We start from the raw sequence: 25,476 nt of genomic DNA on the forward strand, positions 1-25,476 counted from the left end.
CATCCTGATAACTAGAGAACAGATTCTGATACTAAGTCTATTTACTGATTGATACAAATAATCAGTCTGGGTCAAAACATGTACAATTCAGTATCAAACAGCTGTCATCCAGTGTCAACAATCCTGCATCTTCCTGAAAACTAGGGCCCTATGATTTCCGCGTTAACAGAATCACGGAATTGGCCAACAAAAACGGAATCTACTATTTACCATAACGCCGAAATCGCGTAAATTGACTGAAATGCTGTGATTTTTAGAAAAAGCAACATATATCTGAGGAATATGTTCCGGGGAATCACTAAAGCAGGGCACAACTTGTGCCTTACTTCACAAGCACTCACCCCGCCCCCTCCTAAACAATACAAAGCGTGTCAAAGCAGCCGCACAAAACACCGGCAAACATCACATAGCTCGTCACGCGGCAGTACCATGCAACATGATGTTGCACCTTCAAGAAAACTCATCTGTGCTACAAGTTAATTTAACCTCACCACACCAGAGAGTCATGGAGAGAGACAGGTCTGTCTGTGCACAAGGCACACAGCTGACATTTACATATAAACATCTGTTAGAATGTGATTATACACATGGATGTGTCTTAAAATGTTGGATATATCTGACTGTTTCACTGGTTATAATTATTTTATAGCAGGGTATCCAAATAACGGCTCCATGGCCACCTGTGGCCCTTTTTCAATAAATTTAAGGTTATTTCTATTTAATTAGTGAACATTTTATTCATTTACGTAAACAGGACACTCTTTCTCATGGTAAAATTAGTGGAAAGGTTAAAAAAAGGAATTCCAAAAAATTAAAATGGGAACAACGGAATCAGAAAAAAAATTAAAACAGAACCTGGGAAAAAATAAAACGGAATTCATAGGCCCTATAAAACTGAGGCCTTACTAACTTCACATTGTTGTTTTATGCATACAAATTTCCTGATTAAAAAAATAGTTGGATTTTTTTTTTATTCAGGTTAACATGTCGCAAACAAGTTTTCTTTAAAACATTAAGAAATGTAGATATATGAGGTACAGATTGCCCGTTGGTTAGGGGGCATCCCATGTACACGTGCTGCCATGGTTTAAGTCCAGCCTGAAGCTCCTTTGCCACATAACTCTCCCCCACTCTCTCACCCTGTTCTCTATCCATTCTCCTCCTCTCTATATTGCTGGAATAAAAAGCCAAAATATATATTAAAAAGAAAAGATACAGATGTAGAAACTAGGGGTTGATCCAAATGCATATCAATACCAGATCCACGACACTGGAGTCAATATCAAAGCCACTATCTGCACCAGAAACACTCTAAACTAATAAGGACTGTAACAAGCACAAGGTGATCTCATGTTACAGCCTCTATATGTGTGCGTTTGTTTCTGTATTCCTCTCCAGCCCTCCAGATTCTGAGGGGGAAATGGTGTCAGGGTCATGAATATGGAGTATATTGAGATTGCGAGGGTGTGATCTATTGTGTTTCACATCAATTCAGGCTTGTTAAGCGGAGTCAGCAGAGTCATCCAACTCTTCTCCAAGGACACATCACACAGCTACTTATGCACCTCCCACATCCGCCTCGTCCTCCCTGTCTGCCTCACCTCCTCTTGCCCCTTATCATCTCACCTGACTGTTTGCTGTCTTTTTCAATGAACTGCACGATATGGATGATCGTGGCCACGTTTCTGCCTGTTAATTCTATTCTTTCTTGTTTCAAACTACAAAGTAAAGCCCTGTCTCCTTTCCTTCCTCTTCCTACCTTCCTCCTATTCTTTTTCTTCCTCTAAAGGCATGGTGTGTGAGAAGGGGATCCAGATCCTCCTCACCACCGTGGGGGCATTCGCTGCCTTCGGCCTGATGACGGTGGCAATAGGGACGGACTATTGGCTGTACTCCCGTGCCCTCATCTGCAACAGCACAGCCAACGTCACCCAGGATGATCCCCATAACAAAGACAAGAAGGATCCTGGGGCGCTCACACACTCTGGACTGTGGAGGATATGCTGCTTGGAAGGTAAGGTGGAGGTCGTTGGAGGAGCTGTGGGTCTTTGAGTGGTAGATGGACTGATGGAGGTGCTGTTATATTCAGTGAAAAGGGTGTTTGACTAGATTCACTGTTTCTGGAATAGAAGGGAGTTCAAAATAAGCAAGATGAAGGAGATGTGAAGATGGATCATTTTGGGAAGTGCATCAATGTCCTGTCCAGCTTATAGGATGACAAAGATTGTCACAAAGATATGAAGCCAAAGCAAGTTGCCAATTAGCATATCATGAAGAAATATATCTGAAGGCACATCTCTAAAGCTTTGGGTATTTTTTTAACAAAAAATATATCTCTGACTCATTTGCTCAACCCGCAATAAAGCTGATTTGTAAAAACAGCAACAGCTACAGTGACAAGCTAACCCTTAGCAATAGGCTGAGGATTCCTGAGCCATACTCTGTGTTAACAATCCAGATAAATACAGCGATCGTAGACGGTCATCTTTGTAACAAGGCATGAAACAAAAGAGGAATTCAAGACGTTGGTTGTGTATTGAGGACTGATATACTGCCTGTTTTTTACAGTTTTAGAGTGACTGTGATACTTTCAGGAGAATGTTGCTGGGATTTTTCTTAACCATAACCTTAGGAGCGTCTGTTTTATTAATTTCCAAAAATACTCAGATATGTCTTTAAAAAAGAAACCCAAACATAAAGACATTCCTTAGAAAACTTTAATCATCAATATCCTAGTAATTATTGATACGATTGTGAAAATCATGGCAGATGCTGATGTTCAAAATAACAATTTTGCTGATACAGATGCTGATACAGATGTTTTTGATTAACTGTTGTCACTTGCATGATTTTTGTGATCGTTAAACATCCTTTTCTAGGCCAGGGACCAATATAATGACGTTACACCTAAAGATTTTTCCGCCAGTTTCAAAGATGCAGACAAAATTCCAAAGTCGGAGTAAAATCATGGGAGCCTTGCTAAAGTTGAAGCTCTCTCCCGTCGTCTCAGTTGTTAGGTGTAAGGTGGTCATAAGACTCGATTTTAGCAGTTTTAAGGCAGTATTTCTTCAGTCTTGGTGTTACGATAATATCAAACACGTCTGATATTATTCTAAGTCTTAAGTCTGGTCGTATGCAAATTATGTTTCTCAGTGACACGACTGTGGTCCACGACCAATGGGAGGGTGTCCAGTGTTGTGCGTAAGCAAATTAGTTCACTTCATTCTTAAAATATAAACGTGAGCGTAGATCATTCCAGAGCTGCTGAATGTCTGCTCGTAACTCAAGAAATTGAAAAACTTTTCTGCTCAGAGCTGCAGTCAGATTTCTGCACCTGTGTGTTTGTGTGTCTTGTCTGTCAATTCATTCCAGGCTGACATGACAAGTATGGTAAACTGCCACTGGGATTTTTTTAAAAGTAAAAGCCCAATCAGTTTGTTTCTGTGGTGAGACGACTCACGTTTTTATATGGTACTTTTATTCTGAAGTGTTTCCGGGGTAGTTCCTCGGTTGTTACAGTAGCATGCAAAGTTGCTTCAGTGTTTAACTTTCTTTTCCTTTCTACTCGATGGAAATGATTTAAAAATGTTGGATTATGAGAGATATTAATTTGAATGTGATCTTCATCTCTTTCTACATCTTGTTCTCTGCTCAAAAAATTGTTGACGTGAATTTCCACCAGATGCATGATGGGAACGCTACACTTTGAAGAAAGTCACCAGTACCACTGCAGAAACTTAGCTGAACAATGATAAAAATGCTACTTCTGACAATTCCTTCACAATAAATGTTTGTAGCTGTTGATATTTATTAAGGGCTTTTATTGTAAAAGCCCACAATTTGAAATAAGCTGTTGTCTATTGCAGCTTGACTCACCTGAGCATTATAGAAGTGAAACCTAAAACTATAGGAGCAGTAACACAATATTGAACATACAGAAATTTAAAAACAGGAAAAAAAATCAGGTTATGCTCATACATGAATTCTGTTTGCCATCACAGGTTTCTGCAAATAACTGCAGCCTTTCAGTGTTGATGTAAACTGTCCTTGCAGTAAAAAAGGTGCATTTTTGAGACAAAATTACAGCTTGCTCTTACCCAAGAGGAAAACTCAGTTGGTATTTGTTACATTTAATTCATGAAATAAAAGAAAAACATGATTTTACTTTTTTGGTCATTTGTGTGTGTTTTTTAAACGAGGACAAGAAAAATCATTTAAAATCATAAATCAGGGATTAGATTTTTAGGCCATATCGCCCAGGCATACAAGAGGCTTTGCATCATGTTAAATCTACTATTCCACCGGGTCAAGACATCCTGCTGCAGTCTCTTTGGCTTCATTCTTAATTGCACCCGTAAAGCAAGCAGGTGCACATGGGCAATGGGAGAATGTTAAAATGTCCCATTGTTTTCCAGCTAACTGCAGCAACACCCAAGATGCTGTGCTGGCTGCAGCACCGTTGTGGACAGCTGGAGGATGGGCACCACACAGCCAAAACTTTCCAGACGTCTGTCATCCTGTTTTTATATTCTGGCATAATCTCTCAAAATGCACACACTTTAGATTTGTCTATTTTGCATATTTGACATACATCAGCTACTGGCATCACTGGATGTCACATTATCTGCTAAAGGGTTGATGACCATTAACACGGCGTCCACTGGCCGATGCTGATATTAGACCGATGCATTGGAGCATCACTACTTCTTACTGTGACATCTACAGATGCATTCAACTGTAGTCTTCACGTAACATAGCATCTTTGACAACAGTATTTGAAGCAATGTGTTTTTGTGTTTCCATTCTGACATCCAACAGCGTAATACCACTTTCCTCCTTGTACAATGGATGTGTGAATCTCAGTTTTTCTCTACAACTGTTTCCACTGACCCTCTGCCACCACTGTGTGTTAGTGGTGGGCAGTAAACCGTATCAATACTGTCGCCGGTAAAATTTCTGCCACGGAATGGATTTTTGCAACACCGTCATCAACGGTTTAAATGCCTACGTTGTGCTGTGATGCACTCGCAAGACATATCCACTCCCACAGCTAGCAGAGCGAGTGATTTGTGATGGACGGCTCAGGCTGAGTCCAGTCATCAGCACATTTGGCTCTATACGTGTAGCCAGGTAACGTACCAAACGTCACCCACTCTTGCTGTTGTAACTAAGCACAGTTAGCAGGCAAAACGTGTGTTCTTTCCTCTCCAAGTTTGATGGCTGTACCGCAACATAGTGCGCCATCTCTGTCAGCCTGCCTTGGGCTCTAACACAAGCTGCGTGCTGCTTTGGACGGTCTTGATGTGTCTTGCAGCTCTTCATCTTACAACAGCGTAAACAACTGTTTAAATGTGTGTTTTAACTAAGGACTTTATTTTCTAAGTCCACAATGAGTCAAAGATCCAGGCTGAGACATTAAACAAGGTCAGAGAAGCTGTTTTGAACTAGCTGCATAAACTCGCCGTTACGGCAGCCAAAACTAAGCTAAATCAATGCTAAACACACTACTTCCGTCAAGCTCTTTAACATAAAAGTCTGTGGCTGCTACTTTTCTGAAAAGCCTTTATTGTCAATGCCTTCATCAGGGAATGTGCTCAAGTTATTAGTAGCTTAACACATCTCAGCAGGACAGATGAAACGAAAAACATGGAGCGCAGTTAGAAAGAAGTAAACAGAGAGACATTTAAAAAAAAAACATTTTTTGCTGTGCACCTATGCTTGGACATAAATTGAGTATGCAATCAAGGCTTGTTTGAAGGGGAGAAGGGGGTTTATAACACCTGGAATTTGGATTTAAAAGTGTTATCTCTTTCTAATTCTGTAATACCAAAATATAATAACATTACAATCAAAGACAAGAAAAATACCATGATATCATTTTTGGCCATATCTCCCAGGCCTACTGTTTGTACACAAGTGCTGTGACATAATCGAGATGTTTCCTACAAATTGGTCAAAAAAATCTCTAAGGAATTTCTTAGCTCTTAGAATATATGCAACAAAAGTCTTTTAATGTTCCTAAGTGGATAGGGCTTGCTCCTTAATGTGATGGGCTAACAGCTGGAGATGAAGGGGGTCATGTGAAAAACTGTATAAAACATTGTTTGAGGCTATAAGTGAAACATTAAAAGCTGAATGAAGTACTATTCAATCAGCTGTGAACACAGAGCTGAGAACAACAAACCAAGACAGAATTTGACTTCTTTATTTTATATTTTTAAAAAAGTCATAATTCAGCAATATTTAGTCGGGATATCTCCTAGATAAATGATTTATATTTTTGCATGTTTAACCTTTAAGATGAAATACCTTTCACGTGTTTTCAATATGATAACATGTCCAACACAAACCTTGCTGGCCTTTAATTGAAAAGTAAGAACCTTTGTTTCGATAGTCAGCACTGCTGTAATAACTGTGTGCATGTGTAGCTCCAGAAACCATGGCTCACATTTGTGTTTCCTTGACCGTGTTATCGTGACAACAACACTTTTGCATAATTACAGTACAGTAGCTTAATACTTAAGCATAACAGTCAATATAATCCATTAATCAGGGTTTGATTCAGGCTGTGGTAATTTAATTCGGAGGCTGTAACAAAAGGCTCACGCTCACCCTGACTCATTTCATCCCCTCACTCCAATTGGCAGGAAACCACAGAAACTGGCAGTGGCCATCTTTCGACCCTCGGTTTGTCACTGCAACACAAGCTGCTAATTCATTATACATTACACTGCCTGGCTGACACTTGCAGTAAAGGCTGGAATGGAGTTAACAGTGAAGCAGCTCCAGCCAAAGGGGTGGTGCGAGATAGCGATCTGTGCCATTGCTCACATACAGACTTCAGTCTCCAAGAAAACCTCTTGGCTCTCCTCATAAAGCATTCAGGCCCATCCTGTGCTTGGTCATTGTACAAAGCTAATTTGTCCTCATCTCCAAGCTTCCTGATAGTAAAGCAGCCAATTAGAGATAAGCTCCAGCCCTTGCAGCACTGCTGCAGTGCACCCCCACCCACTCCCTCCATTGCCTCACTCTTTCAGTCTCCCACTTGCTGCCCCTCCGTCTCACTTCCCCCAAACATTTAATCTTTCTCTGGCTTCCCTCCTTCTTCCCCTCCTCGTAGCTTCCTCTCTTTCAGGCTTTTCTCTCCCTCTGTGCTGCAGTAAAGCTGATGTCAGTGCCTTGGCATGGCTTAGAAGTCAAGTATCCTTGATGTCTTTGGAGTATTGGGCTAAGAAAGATGCTCAGTAGCTGTGCAGTGATGCAGTGAGGTGTAGCTGGGGTGGAAATGCAGGACATGCTAGCTCTGAAAGATTTATGCCCGTGGGTGGGTGGCATATTATGCAGGATGCATCCTGTCCTCCTCTCTAGGTCCTCTGCAGGTTTACTGAAGGTGGCGCTGCTTAGAATAACCTAAAAATGATTTGTAGGATTTGCTTTCATTTAAATGGCACCTTTTAGTTAATCACTGACAGCTCCATCAGCTGTTCATCAGTGCAGATTTAAGTGAAAAAATAGTTGATATACTTATAAAGTTTATGAAGTCAAAATTCTAAGTTCGTGTTTTTAATTTCACATTTGTTCTACCACAACTAAAAGTAGCAGAAGCTCAGTCTTACACATGACTTACAGTACTTTTCTCATTCTTCCTCACTTTAAGACTAAACTCAGTTTATCTGGTTTAGTCGCTTATCTACTGTATTTCTTAAATCTATTTATTTCCAATATTTCTCGCCATTTCTTGTTGGTAACTCTGCGAGCTTGCCACCTTCTTTCCTCGGTTTCCATTGCAGCCAGCAGCCAGAGAGCCTAAATGTTAAAGCCAAATCAATAGTGGAGAATTCCTAAACTTTCTTTATAACTCTTACACTGCACACAAAGTGAGATGATAAAACCAGGCTATTGAATTGAAGGCCCTGAGGCCACGACAGGCCCCCAAGGAAACCTTTAGTGGCCCTTTAAGTAGACTGCTTATTCTTAAAGATGGCCCACGCTTGTTTATTAAATTAGAATAATTAGGGATGCACTATAATTATCGGCTGATACTGGATATATTTGGTATATTTTTATTATTCTGATAAAATATTAACCAATAAAATCTGCCGATAATAAAGGCATTTGTTTTCTTTCTCACAAGACCACACATTCTGAAACAGTGGGTGGCGCTGTGGTATGTGACCCATGAGTCACTTACTGCAAGTCCAAGTTGAAACTCTTGTTGTTAAATTAATAAAAATAAGAATAAGTAAATTTGATAAATTATTTTTAACTAAATTTGATTGAGTCCATGATGTACAGTGCCTAACAAATGTATCAGACCACTACCCAAAGTAAGGTTTATGCCACAGCTGCCTTAAGTTAACAGCATTGGTAATTACCAAAATCATTTTTTATGTTTCTGCAATGGTTAATACACCAATATCTAGAAGCTCTTTAACCCAAATGATATTTTTAATGCTAAAATATCATTATTATTGTTATCCATGATTTTTCAAATTTACTGATTTACAAAAAACCTGAAAAAATAGTAAAGCACATTAATATTTCTTGATTAATATGTCAAATTATAGTTATTTACTTGCATTCCTGAACAGAAAAATTAGTCTTAGTGGTTGAATGTTGGACAATGGACGAATTTGCCAAAATGTTGAAGTATCCCTTTAAAGTTAAAAAAAACTATCAGTTGTTAAGTCAGAGTTGTTCTTTGTTTTTTATGTTAACATAAAATATGTTATTTGAATTAGTTACAAATCTCTTTACTCACTACATATCCTTTCTTAGCCCCAGATGTGCATGAATAAATAAAATAAACTTCTTTTTTAAATTAACAATTGAAAAAAAATTATCTGTTCTTATCGAGTGTCAGCCATCAGGAGTAGGAAATGATCGGTTATCTGTATCGGTTAAAAAAATTACTTATCCTGCATCACTAAAAACAACGCGCGTATTATCATTGGTCACATTCATTTCCCATTTGTTTGTTCCACCTCACACTGTTGCAGTTCTCCTTGTTTAAACATCCCTTCTCATTCCTGCCTAACATATGCACTACTCTCCACTTTGGTGTCTCAGCACTGAATTTCAGTACTTGTGGATGTGTTCTTTCAAACTCATAACCCATTAAGCCAGACAAAATGTCTCTTCTACTCAGAAAAGAGTTTGTGTTTTTATCTGTTTGTGCAGACCTGTGTGCTTACTCTGCAATGATTGTATATTGGAGTACGAGGAATACAACTTGAGAAGGCACTTTAAGAGAACTCATTCTAACACTGGCACCACTTGTCTCTGATTTTTGCCCAAAAACTTTGAGGCTAATCCCAAGTTGAGAGCAAAGACATGGCACCCTTTTTTGGGATATGTATGCTTGAATCCACTGAGAGGCTCGTTGCAGGGAGAAAATCAAAGCAGATTAATTGATTGAAGCTATGAAATTGTTACACATACTGTTTGTCATGAATACTTCTTAGGCCCTTTATAAGGATCCTTTTTCAGGAAGTGCCCCCCATTCCAAAATAATTGAATAGTCCTGGCATGAAACATGCCATCAAATATGTCCTCTTATGGGAACTTTATGAACTAGTCCACTAGATGATAAAGACAGAGGACCGTTTCTTACAGCTGGCGCAACACTGTGCTCACTGCCTTTAACGGTGATGTCATTAAAGTATCATTGTCCACCTAAGGTTTCTGTGCATCATAAACTTTCTCTCCCCACACTTTTATTCCCCCTTGGAAACATCTCCACGACCCGCTTATGTGTCCCAATCCACCACTTGAGAACAACTGGTCTAGTGTGTGCGCTCAGAGGATTATAAGATGAAAAATGTTTTGAAATGGTCCTTATGTCTGTGGTCTTGCACATTTTTTTAAATTGTTTAAGATCTGAGGATTGTCTGGTGTGTGGCCAGCCTCTGCTATCAGTGTGTGAATGGATGAATGTTGGGTAAGGTGTGAAAGTGTTCTGTGTAATATAGAACACTAGAAAAGTGCTTTATAAGTCAAAGTCTATCCTAAGTAGACAGAAAGTCCATCAGAAGCGGTAAAGCCTTTGTGGCATTGACCATTAGGAATGGATCGATTCTTCTCCTGGTAATTCCAATACAGTTATTAAAAAGAGACGTGCCTGTAGAGCACACATCTATTCCTCAAGGTAAACATGAGTGTTTTTTTCTGATAAAGCCTGAAATTAACCATTCCAGGTCTTTGCATACATTGTCTAAATCTGCTATATAGTTAGCAGTGCATCAATTGCAGACAAACCTACATTTTATTATGAAAGAAACTATTGGTTTAATTCATGTTACACCCAAATACAGCTATGAATGATCAAGGAAATGAAACACCACAGACACTAAAATGTGGAATGTGCGCTGTTTAGCTCGTGAAGAACTAGGCATAAATGAAGATGTGCTATTCTCTTAAGACCATGCACTAGGCTATATATCAGATAGTACTACGTCATCATGGTGAGAATGATCATGTGCTTTAAAAACTAAAGAAAGTCTTCCAAAAATGCAACATAAACTGACGTTTAGGCGCCTTGAATGCTTGAACGCAGCCTGAAAAAGTCTGAGGTTTGTTGCGCCTCTCTCTGATGATGATTAAACTGATCCCTGTGGCTCAACTGACACCCCCCTCCTCTGCACCTCCATCTGTTTCTTTACAGACAAACCTGTGAAGTTATAAGAGCTGTGAGAAAGAGACCAGCTCACCCCACATCTGTCCGTCTCTCCCTCCGTCTGTGTCTCTTCATTCCATCACTTCCATCCATCTCTCACAGTCCATCCATCAGCAACAGTGGTGTGCTGTCATCATCGTGCGTGCATCCCTCCGTTCGTCTGTCTGTCTCCATGCAGGACCCCGGCGGGTACTTATTTGTCTGCCTGTGTGTCTATATTATGTTTGTATTTACATGTGCGTGTGTTTACTATTTGTTGTTACTAACATGAATGTGGAGGGACTATTGATATGTGTCTTCTTCTTGTGAGTACACTGAATTTGCTATGATGCTAGGACTCAAAGCAGAGATTTTTAAAGAAAGAAATAGCTGTGCTGAAGTGTCAGTCAGATTTTCCCCTCAGGAGGATGTTTGATGCTCTGTTTTGTAACATTTTACAGTTCTTGACTTGTGTTGTGTCTGGTCACCCCTGTTTCTCTTTTCATATCTCAGGAGTAAAGAGAGGTGTGTGCTCTCAGATCAACCACTTCCCAGAGGATGCAGACTTTGACCATGACGGGGCAGAGTACGTCCTACGTAAGTCAATAACAGCACTACTTGGCATGGATGATGAATGAGAAAAAAAAAAATTCTCTTAAAAAGAGAGAGGAGGCTTGGAATTGTCAAAACAAAAGCGTTAATTCACCTCCCATTAGTTTTTAAATTTGGTGTTTTCATTGCTACTGCCTCAGAAGACTCAGCAAGAAACAAACATGTGATAATGTGTTGCAGAAAATACGGGGAGCTGGGGTGCCCTAGTTTGTGCTCAGTGCCCTGCAGTGATATCTTTCTGCTCTATGATAGGCTTCATGTGTGCCCGTGCATACATAAAGAAAAGCCTGCTTTCTGTTTATTATGGTGCAGAGGCATTTTGTTGGCATTTAGGTGGCATTTTCTCTCCAGTGGCCTACTTGTTCTAGATGAGAGGAGTGTTAATGTGTGCATTTGTTTGCATGTGTGCCTGAATGCATGTGTGTGTGTTTGTGCATGGTTGGTGTCCTGCTGAAAACACTGAAGGCTGCATGTGAAGAAGGTGATTGCATGCTGTGTCTTGAAAATGATGATCTCCTCACCTTCAGTTGTGTTTAATTTTAAAGTTAGTAGCTTTAACCCTTTTAATTTCTTTGTGTTATCAATTTGCATCCATATTGCACTGGTCAGACTTACGTTTAGTTGTATAAGTTGCCAATAATGTGTTTATTGCTGTTAGACTGTATTTGAGACATAGTACTAGTTTTCTAAGAGGAAACATTCATAACTTCATGAATTGTTGGCAGCTTTTGCACTTTTTAAAGGACAAATTCTTATTACATAGGAAAACACAAACTCACCTGCCCCTGATTTGAAACTAAAATGAGCCTTACTAAACATCTGCCATCTGCACAGTTAATTTTACACAGTATCAGTGGACAAATGCAATCTAACACAACCACAAACAATCACGATCCAAGCCAAAGTCACTACAAAAAGCCTCTTTAACACATGTTACAGGATCTTTAGTTGCTGAATAGTTGCAGTATTAGCATTTAGTCATACAATTTCCAATAGCAACCTAGACTTGCCCAAATGCACACCATTGGGAACCACTACTTTAAGGGGCAGCCACATCACCTTACATCACTACGTCAACAGACTCTTGCTAGCTAACTGTAACCGTCCACCTGTAGAGGGGCCAAGATGGTGGCAGAGGAGTAGACGCTTTCCTCCAGACTTTTCAAGACAAAACATCAGCGAAACAAAGATGGTAATGCCACAAAGCTCAGCAGCTAAACGCAAAAGTATAGCCACTCCCCCTATAACCCCTACAAAATCACCATCAACTAAAAAAGGTAAAATGGAACAAGAAACGGCGGACATCGTTGTAGCTGCGCTTAAGCTAGCTATCAAGGAGCAGGGCTCATCAATCGGAAAGTCCATTGGGGAGCTCAAATCTTAGATTGATTTTTTCTCTGCCGATATTCAAGACATAAAAGGGACAATAAAAGTCACGGTTGAAAGAGTTAGCAAAGCTGAAGAAAAGATCCAAGCCCTGGAAAGCAAAGTGCTGGAATTGGCGAGCTACAAAAGCCGATGGAACCTGCGTCTCCGCAGTCTCCCTGAGGAGGAGGGGAGGATGTGAGAAAAAAAGGTAATCGACATATGCAAAATCATAGCGCCCGACTACGAGAACAAGTTTGGGGAAGTGATAGACTCAGTCCACCGACTTGTTAAGAAACTACCTGCCAAAGCTTATTCTCGTGAAGTCATTCTACAGTTCTCAATGAGACACTTTCGAGATCTAATCTGGAAACTATCCAAGCACTCAGATTACCTGAAGCAAAGAAAACTGCGCTCTAGGGAGGATCTGACTCTGGAGGACCGTGAGAAAAGAAACCGGCCATGGCCACTGATCCAGGAGAAGAAAATCGCCTACTTTGACAACAAGGAGATACACTAATTACATTTATGAAGAAAAAGATAACCACTGACTGTTCTGATGTTTGCACTCAGTTTTAGAATGAAGTTCTGCATTCTGCACTTGACCAGCTTTCAGGCTATATTTACAGTTGTTCTGTTTGAACTATTTCTACTATTAAGTTATTTTCTGTTAATGCTCGAGGTTTAAGAGGCATTAAAAAAAGAAAAGCTCTTTTTTATGCAAAAAAACTTTGATGCAGACTTCTGTCTAATCCAGGAAACTCACGCAACGGATGAAGACTACAACTTTTGGAAATCACAGTGGGGAGAAGACATATAGGCTAGATGTCGCATGGTAACCAACACTCAGCAGGAACACTGACTCTAAAACATAAATTCAGTGGGAAGATAATACAAACTCAAGCAGACTCACATGGACATAATTATCTGATGGTTGTTTCTTATGAAAATCAGATTTTTCTAACAGGTAATGTTTACGGATTCAACAATGCTAAAGATAATAAGGAGCTATTTGAAGCCTTAAATCTACACATTGAAGTGCTTATAGCCAGGTTTTCTGATTTAAAGATTATCTAGGGAGGGGATTTTAATATTACTGTAAATGATGAAGTTGATAGATGGCCAAACAGACAAAGACAAAACTCTCATCATTGATTTCATGAATGAAAGAGGCTTAAAAGGCATATGGAGACATAAACATCCTGACCCTAAGGAATTTACCTGGTCAAGTAAGAATGGGACTTCACAGTCAAGAATAGATTTCTGGCTCAAATCTGAATCCCTTTCTGACTTAAACAGTAGTGTTGAAATTAACCTCTCACCATTAACAGATCACAAAGCCATTCTGTTAAATATAAATATTTCATCTAACAGGATAAAAAACAGATGTCCTGCTTACTGGAAGTTAAATAATTCCCTCTTAATTAATGAATCTCTGAATCTTATAACTAAAAACAAAATATCAGAATATTCAAAGAGAGCTGAAATTGAAAATGCTTATGGAAAATGTTGGGCACTTTTAAAATATGAGTTAAGAAAACTTTTTATGGAAACAGGTGCTAAGGTTAGAAAGGAGAAGAGAGGAAAAGACTTTGGTGATGGAATTATTTCACCTCTCCTCCATACCCCCTGATAATTTTTCAGAGAACCAAAGAGCACATTTACAAACGCTACAAGCAAAATTAGATCAGTTACACATGAACAAAGCCAAAGGTGCATTTCTACGGTCAAGGGCTAAATGGATTGAGGAGGGAGAGCAGAACTCCAGTTATTTTTTAGATTAGAGAAACAAAAGCAAAATAAAAATGGCATAACAAGGCTTTCTCTTAATGGCACAGTAGCTGATGATCCAAAGATGTTGCTAAAATATGTGAGGATTACTATAAAATGTTTTATAAATCTAATGTTTTGACAGCTGAACTTGAAGAGTTTTTCCACTCTATAGGTGAAGTGAAAGAAAATGGAGACGCAAACGAAGCGATCTGTGATTCTCAAATCACTTTCTCTGACATTACTGATGCTATTAAGAAACTGAAATTAAACAAATCCCCTGGAGTGGATGCACTGACTGCTGAATGCTACAAGAAATTTTCAACAGAGCTCACTCCATTTTTGCTGAAAGTTTTTCTGGAGAGTATACAAAAGGAGTCACTTCATCCCTCACTATCCCAGGGATTAATTACTCTCATCCTAAAACCTCAAAAAGATGCTCTTACTCTAGATAACTGCTGCCCTATTTCATTGCTAAACAACAATTATAAAATTATTGCTTTATGTTTAGCAGTTAAATTGAAGCTAGTTTTAGATAGCATCATTGATGAATCTCAGAATGGCTTTATGACTGGCAGATACATAATCGACAATATAAGACTTGTCCTAGATATTTTAGACTACTCAGACTTAACTGTAGATGACAGTTTCATACTCTCTTTGGACTTCCATAAGGCTTTTGACTCTGTTGAACATCGATTTATATTTAAGGCTCTTAAGGCTTTGGTTTTGAAGAACAGTTTCAAAAATCTATGCATACATTATATGCTTTTGGAAACAGCTCAATCAAATCACCCCATGGAACAACTAAAAGATTTGAAATGGAAAGGGGCATCCTTCAGGGTTGCCCTGTCTCCCCATACTTATTTTTACTCCCTCTGCAAATTTTAGTAAACTTCATTCAAAAAAGTAACCTAAAAGGCATTTCTATTGAAGGAAGGAAAATCTCATTAAGCCAACTTGCAGATGATACCACTTTATTTTTACAGGATAGAACACAGGTTGACATCGCAATTAAACTCAATCCTTTCTTAAGTTCAAAAACCAACAACAAATGTATAAGGGAAATTATTCTGAGAAATACTTTGTCTGGAACAACTTGTATTTTGATATTGACTGGGAAAAGACTTGGTTACTGCCCAGGAAATGTTTACACAGATGCTATCCAGTTAATGTAATTTTTTGTAAAGCACAGGCTAGACATTACCCCTTTCTGTTCGTTTTATCACAACACAGATGAAACTATTCTCCACCTTTTCTGGGGCTGCATTTATAGTCAGACCTTCTGGAATGATCTGAATCTCTTCTTGAATCAGAAATTAGATTTGCAACTTAAGTTTAAAGATGAATTTGTACTGTTTGGTTTACTAAATGAAGTAACATCTTCACAGAAGAAATATGTCATTAACCTGTTTATTATACTGGCAAAGTTCCATATTCATACCAGCACATTTTCAAAACAGAAACCCAATTTTAATGTTTTCATCTCCTATGTAAAGTCCTACCTAAAAACACTAGATTGTTGCACAAATGCCAAAGCTCTTAAAACCAAAGCTAGTGATGAACTGGATTTATAATTTATTTTACTTTCTTCAAATTTTAACTGTTCTGTCTATATTTGTCTGTTCTAATTGCATTGCATTTCGTTATCTGTTTGTAACAAACCACGAGCCCTGTTTCAAAACTGTAATGTATTTGATAAATTGGAAATAAAGATGTTGTTTAAAAAAAAAAAAAAAACGTCCACCTGTAGCTAACGTCAGCCCGAAGCACACAGCATGTCAAACGTAGCTCACCATAAGCTTTAGGCTTTTACTTACAGGGTTGACGCAGGTCATTCCTACAGTCCCCAACATCTCCGTCCACTTCCTGGTCCTGGCCTCGTTATCCTCTAAAGTGGCGTCATGGTTTGTAAACAGTTATCGCCGTCATTGCTGCAGAACTAGCGATTTTACGTCGTGAACTCCCCAGCAAAGGTAACGCCGTCCTTAATTAGCTCACCTAGCTTGTTGACTAGAACTCCGAAGCTTTTTCACTCGATTTTAAACATTTATCGACAAACTTTTCTGGTATATTTCTTCTTTTTTTAACACCGGAATGTTTCGAATTACGTTATATTTTCCCACACATTCAAACTGACGCGGACAAATGATTCCCAATCAGTCTGATCAACCAACAAACAGCACATGGCAGACACTTACGTCACTTTAACGTCATTACGTATAGGATTTTAAAAAATGGTTTTCCCCCAGGTAACTGCAGAGTGCTGAATTAACAGCCTATATTTTTTTCCTTTTTCTTTTTGACGAGAAATTGTGTTTTGTTTAATAATTACAGTAATTATGATAAATTTTAAGTAGGCTGATGATATGTTATTCACCTTTTAATTTTTGATTTAGGGTTTTTATGATTTTATTTATCTTTTGTTATGATCATCTGCTCTTTTTATGTCTGATTTCATAGGCTTTGAATTATTTTTAGAATTTTAATCTTTTATCATTGTTGTATTATATTTTACTAATTATTATCTTATTAATTCTTTACTTGATTGCTTTGTCTCTTCTGCCTTTTTTATTTTAATCATCCATCTGTTTAAATGTTAATTTTGGTGTACATTATTCTCTAAATCCTTTTAACATTTTACTTTTTTGTCTATCACTTTTGCACTTTCCTGTAAAGCACTTTGAACTGCAATTGATTTTGTTTGAAATGTGCTATATAAATAAAGTTTGATTGATTGATGTTGTCACAGAATTTCCATATTATTTCACCTAAGATAAAGCCTATAATCTCTTTAAATTAATGGTTTTCCTTTATTTTTTGTCCCTGTAGGGGTAGTCAGGGCTTCCAACATCTTCCCTATCCTTAGTGCCATCCTGCTTCTGATGGGAGGGGTCTGCATTGCTGCTAGTCGTTTCTATAAGAGCAAAAGGAACATCATCCTGGGTGCAGGAATTCTCTTTGTGGCTGCAGGTAATGTGAAACACTGTATGAATAAATGTGTATGTAAATATGTGTGTCTTCATTTGTGTGAGGTGGTCTGGAGAATATTACTTACCTGACAGTTTTTATGTTTTGTTTGAGAGTGTCTGCTTGTGTTAAGACTGTTCTCTCAGTTTAATGGAGGATTTGTATTCAGACCTCATCCTGGCAGTTGCCTTTTCTGCGAATGTCACAAGTCATCATGTCAAGCAGATCTGTGTATTAGTACTGCACGTTGGTGTGTCTGACTTTATTTATCTCTTTGTAAATACAGAATTTTTCTGTGTTTTTCCAGGTCTGAGTAACATAATTGGTGTGATTGTGTACATCTCTGCGGCGCTGGGGGACATCTCTCCAAAGAAGGATGAGGATAAGAAGTGGCAGTACTCCTACGGTTGGTCCTTTTATTTTGGAGGCCTGTCCTTCATCATGGCCGAGATGGTGGGGGTTCTGGCTGTCAACATTTACATCGAGAAGAACAAGGAGCTGCGCTGTCGCTCCCGCACTGACATCTTCAAGAGCACCACACACGCCATGCTCCGTCTCCCCAGCTACCGCTTCCGCCGCCGCTCCCGCTCCTCATCCCGCTCTACAGATCCCTCCCGCTCCCGAGACCCCTCACCTGTGGGCGGCGGGGGCAAGAACTTTGGCCTGCCCCCTTCTGCACTGCTCTCCCAGGGCCCCATCTCAGTGTCCACTTTACCCAACCCCCATTCCCGCTCACACACAGCCCTGGCAGGAGGCGACATCTCCCTCTACACATTGTCCCGAGACCCCAAACTTGGGGGTTTGCCTCCCATGTATGGTACGGTGGACAGGGCCACACTCTACCAGCTCCACAATTGCTTCCCAAAGGACGGAGGAGGAGGTGGGGTGATGATGAGTGGTACACTTCCTTCGCTTAAGTCCCACAATCCTTCCAATTCTTCTAACTCCAATGCGCAGATGCCAAACTCGGTGGGCTCGGGCCCGCCGCCTTTCACTTCATCAACAGTGGACAGAGAGCGAGGAATGGGGACTCTGGACAGGCTGAAAGGAGACAGGGAGAGTAACTCTAACACCCTCAATAGGAAGACAACGCCTGTGTAGAGTGAAAGAAAGGAGAAAAGGTGATTAGGAATCAAATCTAGAGAGGAGCTCTGTGTCTGTGAGGCTCAACAAGAAGTAGCAATGAAACGCTAAATCTCTCCCTCCATGTTCACTGTTAATTAATCGACTCAACCTCACTGCGAGCAAAAAGAAGAGTAATAACAGAGTGATAATAACAACAACAATGAACTTTCCAATAAAACTATTTTGATATTTTAATGTGCTAGAAATGATTTATTTTGTTAACGATCAAACGCAATTAACCTTGGGCTATTCTGAAAATGTTTCACATACTTTCTTTTGTGTAAGATAACTGCTAATTTAGCCAGATCATCATTAGTGTTAAATTGTTGTTGTGATTATTCTTAGTGTTATTACAGGCTAAACATATTCGCAGACACCATAGTTTGGAATCAGAATAAAGTATAAATGTTTATGATTTTTTTTTTCACTAAATTTTGACGACTTTAACTGTGAATTTCTTCCATGCAGAGCCACTGGGACTGTCAGTGAGCTGTGCGGGTGTCATGGTGTCAAAGCATGAGTGTGCACAATACGCTGGAGAATGAGGGCCTGTAATATTACTATTTTTTAACCTCATATGGTATGATTTCCATTTGTAACATGAAGTTGACTACTGTAAATTGTCTTCCAATATTGATACTGAAAGAAATGCAACAATAATGTGCGTGAGTGAGAAAAAAAACTTCATTGTTATTATGAGTCTGAGTTTTCTATGGGCCTCTGTTAGTCTTCTTTCCATTCTAATCAATGTTAACAGTAGTACTTGTAGCTCTAGTCGTGTTGAAGATGTTTGTTCTTGGGCATTAACAGAAACCTCTGACAGGAGGATGCAGAAAAAAGATGACATAGAATAATACAATTGTACAGATTCAGGTTTAAGTTACTGCCTGAGCAAAAAAAGAAGAGGAACTACATCTTTTTCTATAAAAAGTCCCAAAGTGAGACATGAAACTCATCATTTTAAATGGCAAAAAACACAATATGTATATGTGGGTTCTGAGGGTTTAAAAAAACACTGCAAAGAGAAACTTTTGAAAACATACATGTACATTGTAATTTACGCATACATACTATTTGTAAAGTCTACAGAGATGTTTTTTCGGGACCACTGTTCATACGGGGCAGGTTTGGATGCCCCCCATGGACTATTGCTGGGTGGTTTCATCTGCTGTGCCACCATAACACCCCCCCCGTCCTCCCACATCCTGCCCATATTTGGTCCCGCGATTCTCTCCTTTGTCACTCGACCAATAAAAGAGACAACATCGTAACCTCCCCAAAGATTCTTTTCACTGTGCTTCCCCTCCTCTGTGACCGCTGAGTCTGAACTCTGATCTGTTTATGTTGAGGAGAATGTAAACATGTGTAAACTACCCCCACCCCAAACCCCCCCTCTTACCCAATCTTCTGAGCTGTCCCGAGTGACTGCAGATCTGTGTGGACACAGCGACATGAAACAAAAGAAAAACAACCAGACGCTTCCAGATTATTCTCTATGTTTTTTTTTTTTTATTTCTTTGATTTCATTTGAGAAAAAGAAAAATGTGATTAAACTGCACACAGATAGCATTTATGTGGGCAATATGAATAGTATGTAGTTGAGAATAGATATATCTAGACAAATGATTATGGTTTATCTAAATGTGTGATAAACTTAAACACTGTATTGCACGAAGTTTATAAAAAAAACAATAACAGACCTATTCACAGACTTCTGTCTTTTGTTGCGTTTTATGCAGAAAAAGAAGAATAAGTATGAACTTTTACAGAAGACTGTTGCTGGAAGTCTTGTTAAGAGCTGAAACAACCAATATTTTCATCATAAGAATATTTCTAATGGCAATGTTAGATCATTGTGTCGATGTGAAAGGTGTCCTTTGTAGAGTTGAGAGAATTATCAAACTTTACCTCAATGTGTAGCAAGTTTCTCTGTCCTCAGTGGCTGCAGCAGACAGCTGTAAATACCTTTACAAGCTCCAAAAACCTCACTGCACACTGTCTGCTCACAACCCAACAAGATACAGTCAGTGTCAAGCTGGTGAACAAAGTTGAGTTTCTAGCAGCTAAATAGGCACATTAATTCCACAGGTGTTGCACAGGTCAAATTTATCAGTCTGTGTTTGTACAGTGCTAAATCATGACTAAAGTTATCGCAAGACACCTTACAAGGAGGGCAGGTCTAGAGTATTCTCTGCTGTGGCCTATCATAATACAAACCAGCGTTAATAACCCTGAGCACAGCACTAGTAGTGTCTAGACCTTTTACAATGGTGACAAAAACCTTCCTGCACAAGTGTGCAGTGGTTTGCACTGTTAGTTCACAACAAGAAGGTTCCTGGTTTAAAACCAGGTTGGACACGGCCTTTCGATGTGGAGTTTCTAGAACATCTTATTGTCTCTTTGAGGATAGGCATCTGACTGCAGACTTCTATGTTGGGGCCTTTTAGGCTCGTTTGTTGCAGGACTCTAAAATGAGGCTGACTTCGACCATGGGGCGGGAAGTTTTGTACTAACCCTCATTCTGTTTTTCCTTAGTTTGTGGTTTGTTAATTCTAATTTCATCCCACTTACCCTTACCTTTGGGGTTTACCTTAGTTTGTAATGTGTTAAATTAAAATGTATCCCCCTCAGTAAATTTTTAAATTTTTAATCCTAAAATTCTGCTGTTGTGAGAAATAGCCACTTACTTTAATGGAGACATATTTTACCCTTTGAAGACAAGTTTATATTAGTCTCTTAGGTCCCCAAAACATGCCTGTGATGTTTGTTGCTGAATAAACACTCCTGATTGGATTTTGTGTGTCTAAAAACCCCTCTGTTTCAGCCCTGCTCAGAACAAGCTGTCCCTGTGTCTGTGGCTTTAAATGTTACTGAGGTGTTTGACTCCACCCCTCTCAGGAAATGGATGTGGCTCAGCTGGCAGCTGAGAGGAGGGTCAGGAGAGGAGGGTGGAACTTTTTACAAGTTGTGAGGGCCAACCAAACCTGGGGGTGGTGCTAACTCCCCGCATGACATCATGAGGGTAAAATTTGAGAAAAGCTTGTTTTAGTACACGTTTTCTGAAAGGTGGGGGGGTGTGGGGGGTCTGTTTCTTGAGGGGATTGTAGACAGACCAGGGGCACATATTTTGGTTAGAAAAGCCTGGAAAAGTGATTTTTGCATAATATGTCCCCCGTAACATCTATCAGTGAGTGTAAAATAAACATCTTTCAGTATGTCAGTCTGGTTCCAGCTTGGGTAATGTACATAACTTCCTGCCCCACGGTTGAGGTCCCCCATTGTAGAGGGGGAGCCCCTGCATTTGCTTCACAGCTAACAGTACCACACAAACCATTCACAAAAATTAGAATAGATGGAATAAAACACAGAATAAATCAGAAAGAATGTAGATGAATATCACATTGAGCTGTTCAAAGAGTTTTTTAGTCTGTTAGTCCGACTTGTTGGAAGGACATGTCTGCAGCCAGATGGGAGCAGCAAGAACTCGTTGCAGAGTGGATGGTTAGGTTCAACCAGGATTGATGGTTTTTTATAAAATTATGTTTTAAGCCTATTGCTTTTATTCCAACAGGACAGCTGAAGAGAGAGGAAAAGGCATGCACCAAACAGGGCTGACCCTGGGAATTTATTTATTGATTTATTTAGCATTTATATGACATGGACACACAGTAACATTGATGCTGTGACATTTAATCATACACAGGTCCCAGATGCACTGCTGTAAGTGTTTATAGCAACGTGCTAATATTCAACACCTGTCTATGAATCAATCCCATGCATCAAGGGTGCTTCTCCACATGGGCACCTGTTCAACCAACTGGCCAGTCAGCACCCTTGACTGGAACTTTATATGAGTTCTGTTTTTGCTTGTTAGGTCATGGGTGAGTCTAAATTGACAGTAGATGTGAGTCTGAGTATGGCTGTTTTTTTGTCTTTATGTATACCCTGTGATTGGCTGGTGACTTTTCCAAGGTGTACCTGCCTCGCACCCTGTGGCAATGACATAGCTGTAGCCCCCTCACAACCCCAAACAGAATAAGCAGTGCAAATAATGCATGAATAGTTGTTGGTATAGACCAAAAAGGAAGTTTGAAAAGAGCGAATGTTGGACTTTACTTGATCAGGTGAAAAGAAATACATCTATATGGAATGATTATGTGTCTGTTTCTACAGTATGTCAGGACACAGCCCCTGTCTGTTTAATATCTTATTTGCCATGGCCAGTAGGGCACACTGTTATTGACATATTGCTGATGTGTCACTAGAATTACGTCATTCACTGTTGTGGACAGTGGAAGTAGCAGTGTTGACATTAGGTATTATGCATTCTAGGTAACAGAAAGAAACATAATAGAATCAACCTACTTAATGCAAATGTAGGTGAATCTGTTAAATGAGCTGAGTCACCTCAAGGGCACTCACAAGCAGACATACAAAGACCAGACTAAGCTCACCATTATAATACAGCCCCTATAAACCACCATTGGATGTGTTACCTTTTTTACTTTATGAGTTAATCATGGTCAATATAATTTGGCTTTTTGACCAAAGATTATACACCTGTGTCCAGATGGTTCAGTCACTGGTCAATCAAATTTCTTGGTTACCATTACACCATGAAAACAAAAGAACACTCCAAGCAACTCAAAGTAAAGGTTATTGAAATGTGTAAGTCAAGGGATGGATATAACATTTTTCCAAGGCACTGAACATGCCCCTGGAGTCCAGTTAAATCCATCACTAAGAAATGGACGTAACATGGCATATGTGTAAATCTGCCTAGATCAGGCCGTCCTAACAAACAGAGTGACTGTGCAACAAGGACACAGTCCAATAGAGAATTTGTGGCTGGACTTTAAAAGAGCTGTTCACACCCCATCCTCAGGCAACCTGACAGAGATTGAGCAGTTTTGCAAAGAAGAAAAAGATGCATCAAGATGTGCACACCTGAGACTGATAGAGACCTATCCACACAGATTCAGTGCTGTGATTGTAGCCAGAGGTGTATCTACTCTTAAACACATGTCCCAACTGCAAATCAGTCTGGTTACAGAGATTCCTTTAATGGTATCCTGATAGCCTCTGAGTGACAGAGTGTAATGCAGCTCAGTGACACAAGGTTTCCCCTCTTTGCCCTATTCTTATTTTCCTCTCTGTTGCTTGCACTGAGATGGACAAGTAACACGGAGGTGTAAAGAGGTTGCAAAGAGGATGACAAGGCACCAGGAGTGTCCTACCAGAAGATATTCATATTTTTCTTCAACTTTCCTCTCTCACCAAACTTGTTGGCTTGTTTTACAAAGTGGAGAGTGTGATGCATGGATATTATCCATATCCATATATGAAACGTTATGGTCTGACTTGTGCTAACATGGAGACAAAACAATGTAGCTCACAGCCATCAGAGTCTAGTCTGTAAAAGGCAGCACAGCTATAATTCTGTACTTTCAAAGTAAATGCATGGGATGTCATATTTTTACACGGGGGGAGCCAGTCAATATACAGCGCAGAGAATTGCATATTAAGCATGCGATGCGGCATGATCCAATGTGGTGTCTGACCCTTGCATGCAGTTAGGCCATGGGTTGCAGAATCTTTAGCTGCTGGATACTTGTAGTAATAATGTACAGTTATACAAATTCCCAAGGCACACCTAGACTTCCCTCAAGGCACACTTGCACACCATTTGAGAACCACTGATCTACTGAATACTTACTTGAAAGGGGTAAATGTCTCTTCAGTCACTTATTTTACATTATGTGTAAGCGACATTACTTAGAATAAATCTGTCTTCAGTTCGCCATTAAGGAGTTTTGTTTGTTTGTTTGTTTGTTTGTTTCATTTTTTGAAGCCAAATTTCATTCACAGATATGCTTTTTGCTTCTAACAAGATGTAGAGATTTGGCCTTCACTGTGCAGAATGTTGTACGTGCTGTGCAGCGTGACGTGGAAGCCTGAGACCACCAGTGCTTATTTACAGTGTATGGTGGAGTAGCAGACAACTTTTGAAAGCACTCATACATTTTATAAACAATTTCAAGTTATGCTGATAACTTAATCCATAAAAATACAATGATAATGATGTGTTTGAATGTAAAATCTCCTACTTGTAAACAGCATGGTTTTTCAAGGCTTATAATGGTTACATTGTGCACAGTTAACCAGAGGGATGTTTAAAAGTTTTGAGGAAAATTTGAATGTGAGATTCAGTCACATCAAAATGCAACTGAAGCCCAGAACTTGAGGAACTGCATATAGTCAGTAAAGTTGGCAAACATTATAAGAAAGCGCAAACATTGGTCATTGTATTTTCTTAAATCTCAAGGTCTCACAGCTCATCTTTATCCTGCTGTGATCTTAAATAGACTTCGACCTTCACTGTCAGACCTCAGGCACATAATATTTGCAAATATATGTGTAGTAACAGATGGGAGGAATCTGCCAAACAGGATAATGAGAAAAGTAACTTTAAAATTAATTCAGTAAACTTTTCTGTGACAAACAGCCTACCTGAACACATCTTTTTTCTTATGTTCTGATGGGGCCATCTGCAATGTCCTGCATGTTTTTGCATCAGAATGATACAATTGTATAACACTGCTGAGGCCTCACCGTGCAGGCTTCCTCGACCTCAGTGTGATTAGGGAGGAAAGTTGGAATATTTCCACTGTGGATTGAGCAGGAGGAGTCCCTCCAGAGGAGAGAGATGATACTTGTGATGCATTATGGCATAGGGAAGCAGTGTCATATCCCTGACAAGGGGCCGGAGATTCCTCACAGAGCTCCTGGACCCTGAGGATTAGCACTCGGAAATCTTTTACCCTGCTATTATCATTCCTCCTCTTACCATCTAAGAAGGGATTCAGTCACAAGAGACTCGTGTCCACTATTGTCCCCATTCTTTATCATTGCAGTATATAAAGCATAAAACATAAGCAGTAGTAGTGTGATAATTTCTTAATGGTAACAGTTTTTCTTGT

At 39.4% G+C, this 25,476-nt stretch overlaps 1 protein-coding gene across 1 annotated transcript in view; it reads left to right on the forward strand.

The window, feature by feature from the left end:
- The window catches only part of cacng8b (calcium channel, voltage-dependent, gamma subunit 8b), a 47,380-nt gene extending 27,181 nt beyond the window's left edge, over positions 1 to 20,199 (forward strand). The window contains exons 3-6 of the mRNA XM_041793442.1: positions 1,790 to 2,014; positions 11,168 to 11,251; positions 17,234 to 17,374; positions 17,679 to 20,199. Of these exons, the coding sequence (XP_041649376.1) occupies positions 1,792 to 2,014; positions 11,168 to 11,251; positions 17,234 to 17,374; positions 17,679 to 18,472 (1,242 nt within the window). The 5' untranslated portion in view covers positions 1,790 to 1,791 and the 3' untranslated portion in view covers positions 18,473 to 20,199. The remainder of the gene's footprint in view (positions 1 to 1,789; positions 2,015 to 11,167; positions 11,252 to 17,233; positions 17,375 to 17,678) is intronic.
- Positions 20,200 to 25,476: the final 5,277 nt, after the last annotated feature.

Source organism: Cheilinus undulatus, linkage group 8 (genome assembly GCF_018320785.1).
Source record: "Cheilinus undulatus linkage group 8, ASM1832078v1, whole genome shotgun sequence".
NCBI classification, from domain to species: domain Eukaryota; kingdom Metazoa; phylum Chordata; class Actinopteri; order Labriformes; family Labridae; genus Cheilinus; species Cheilinus undulatus.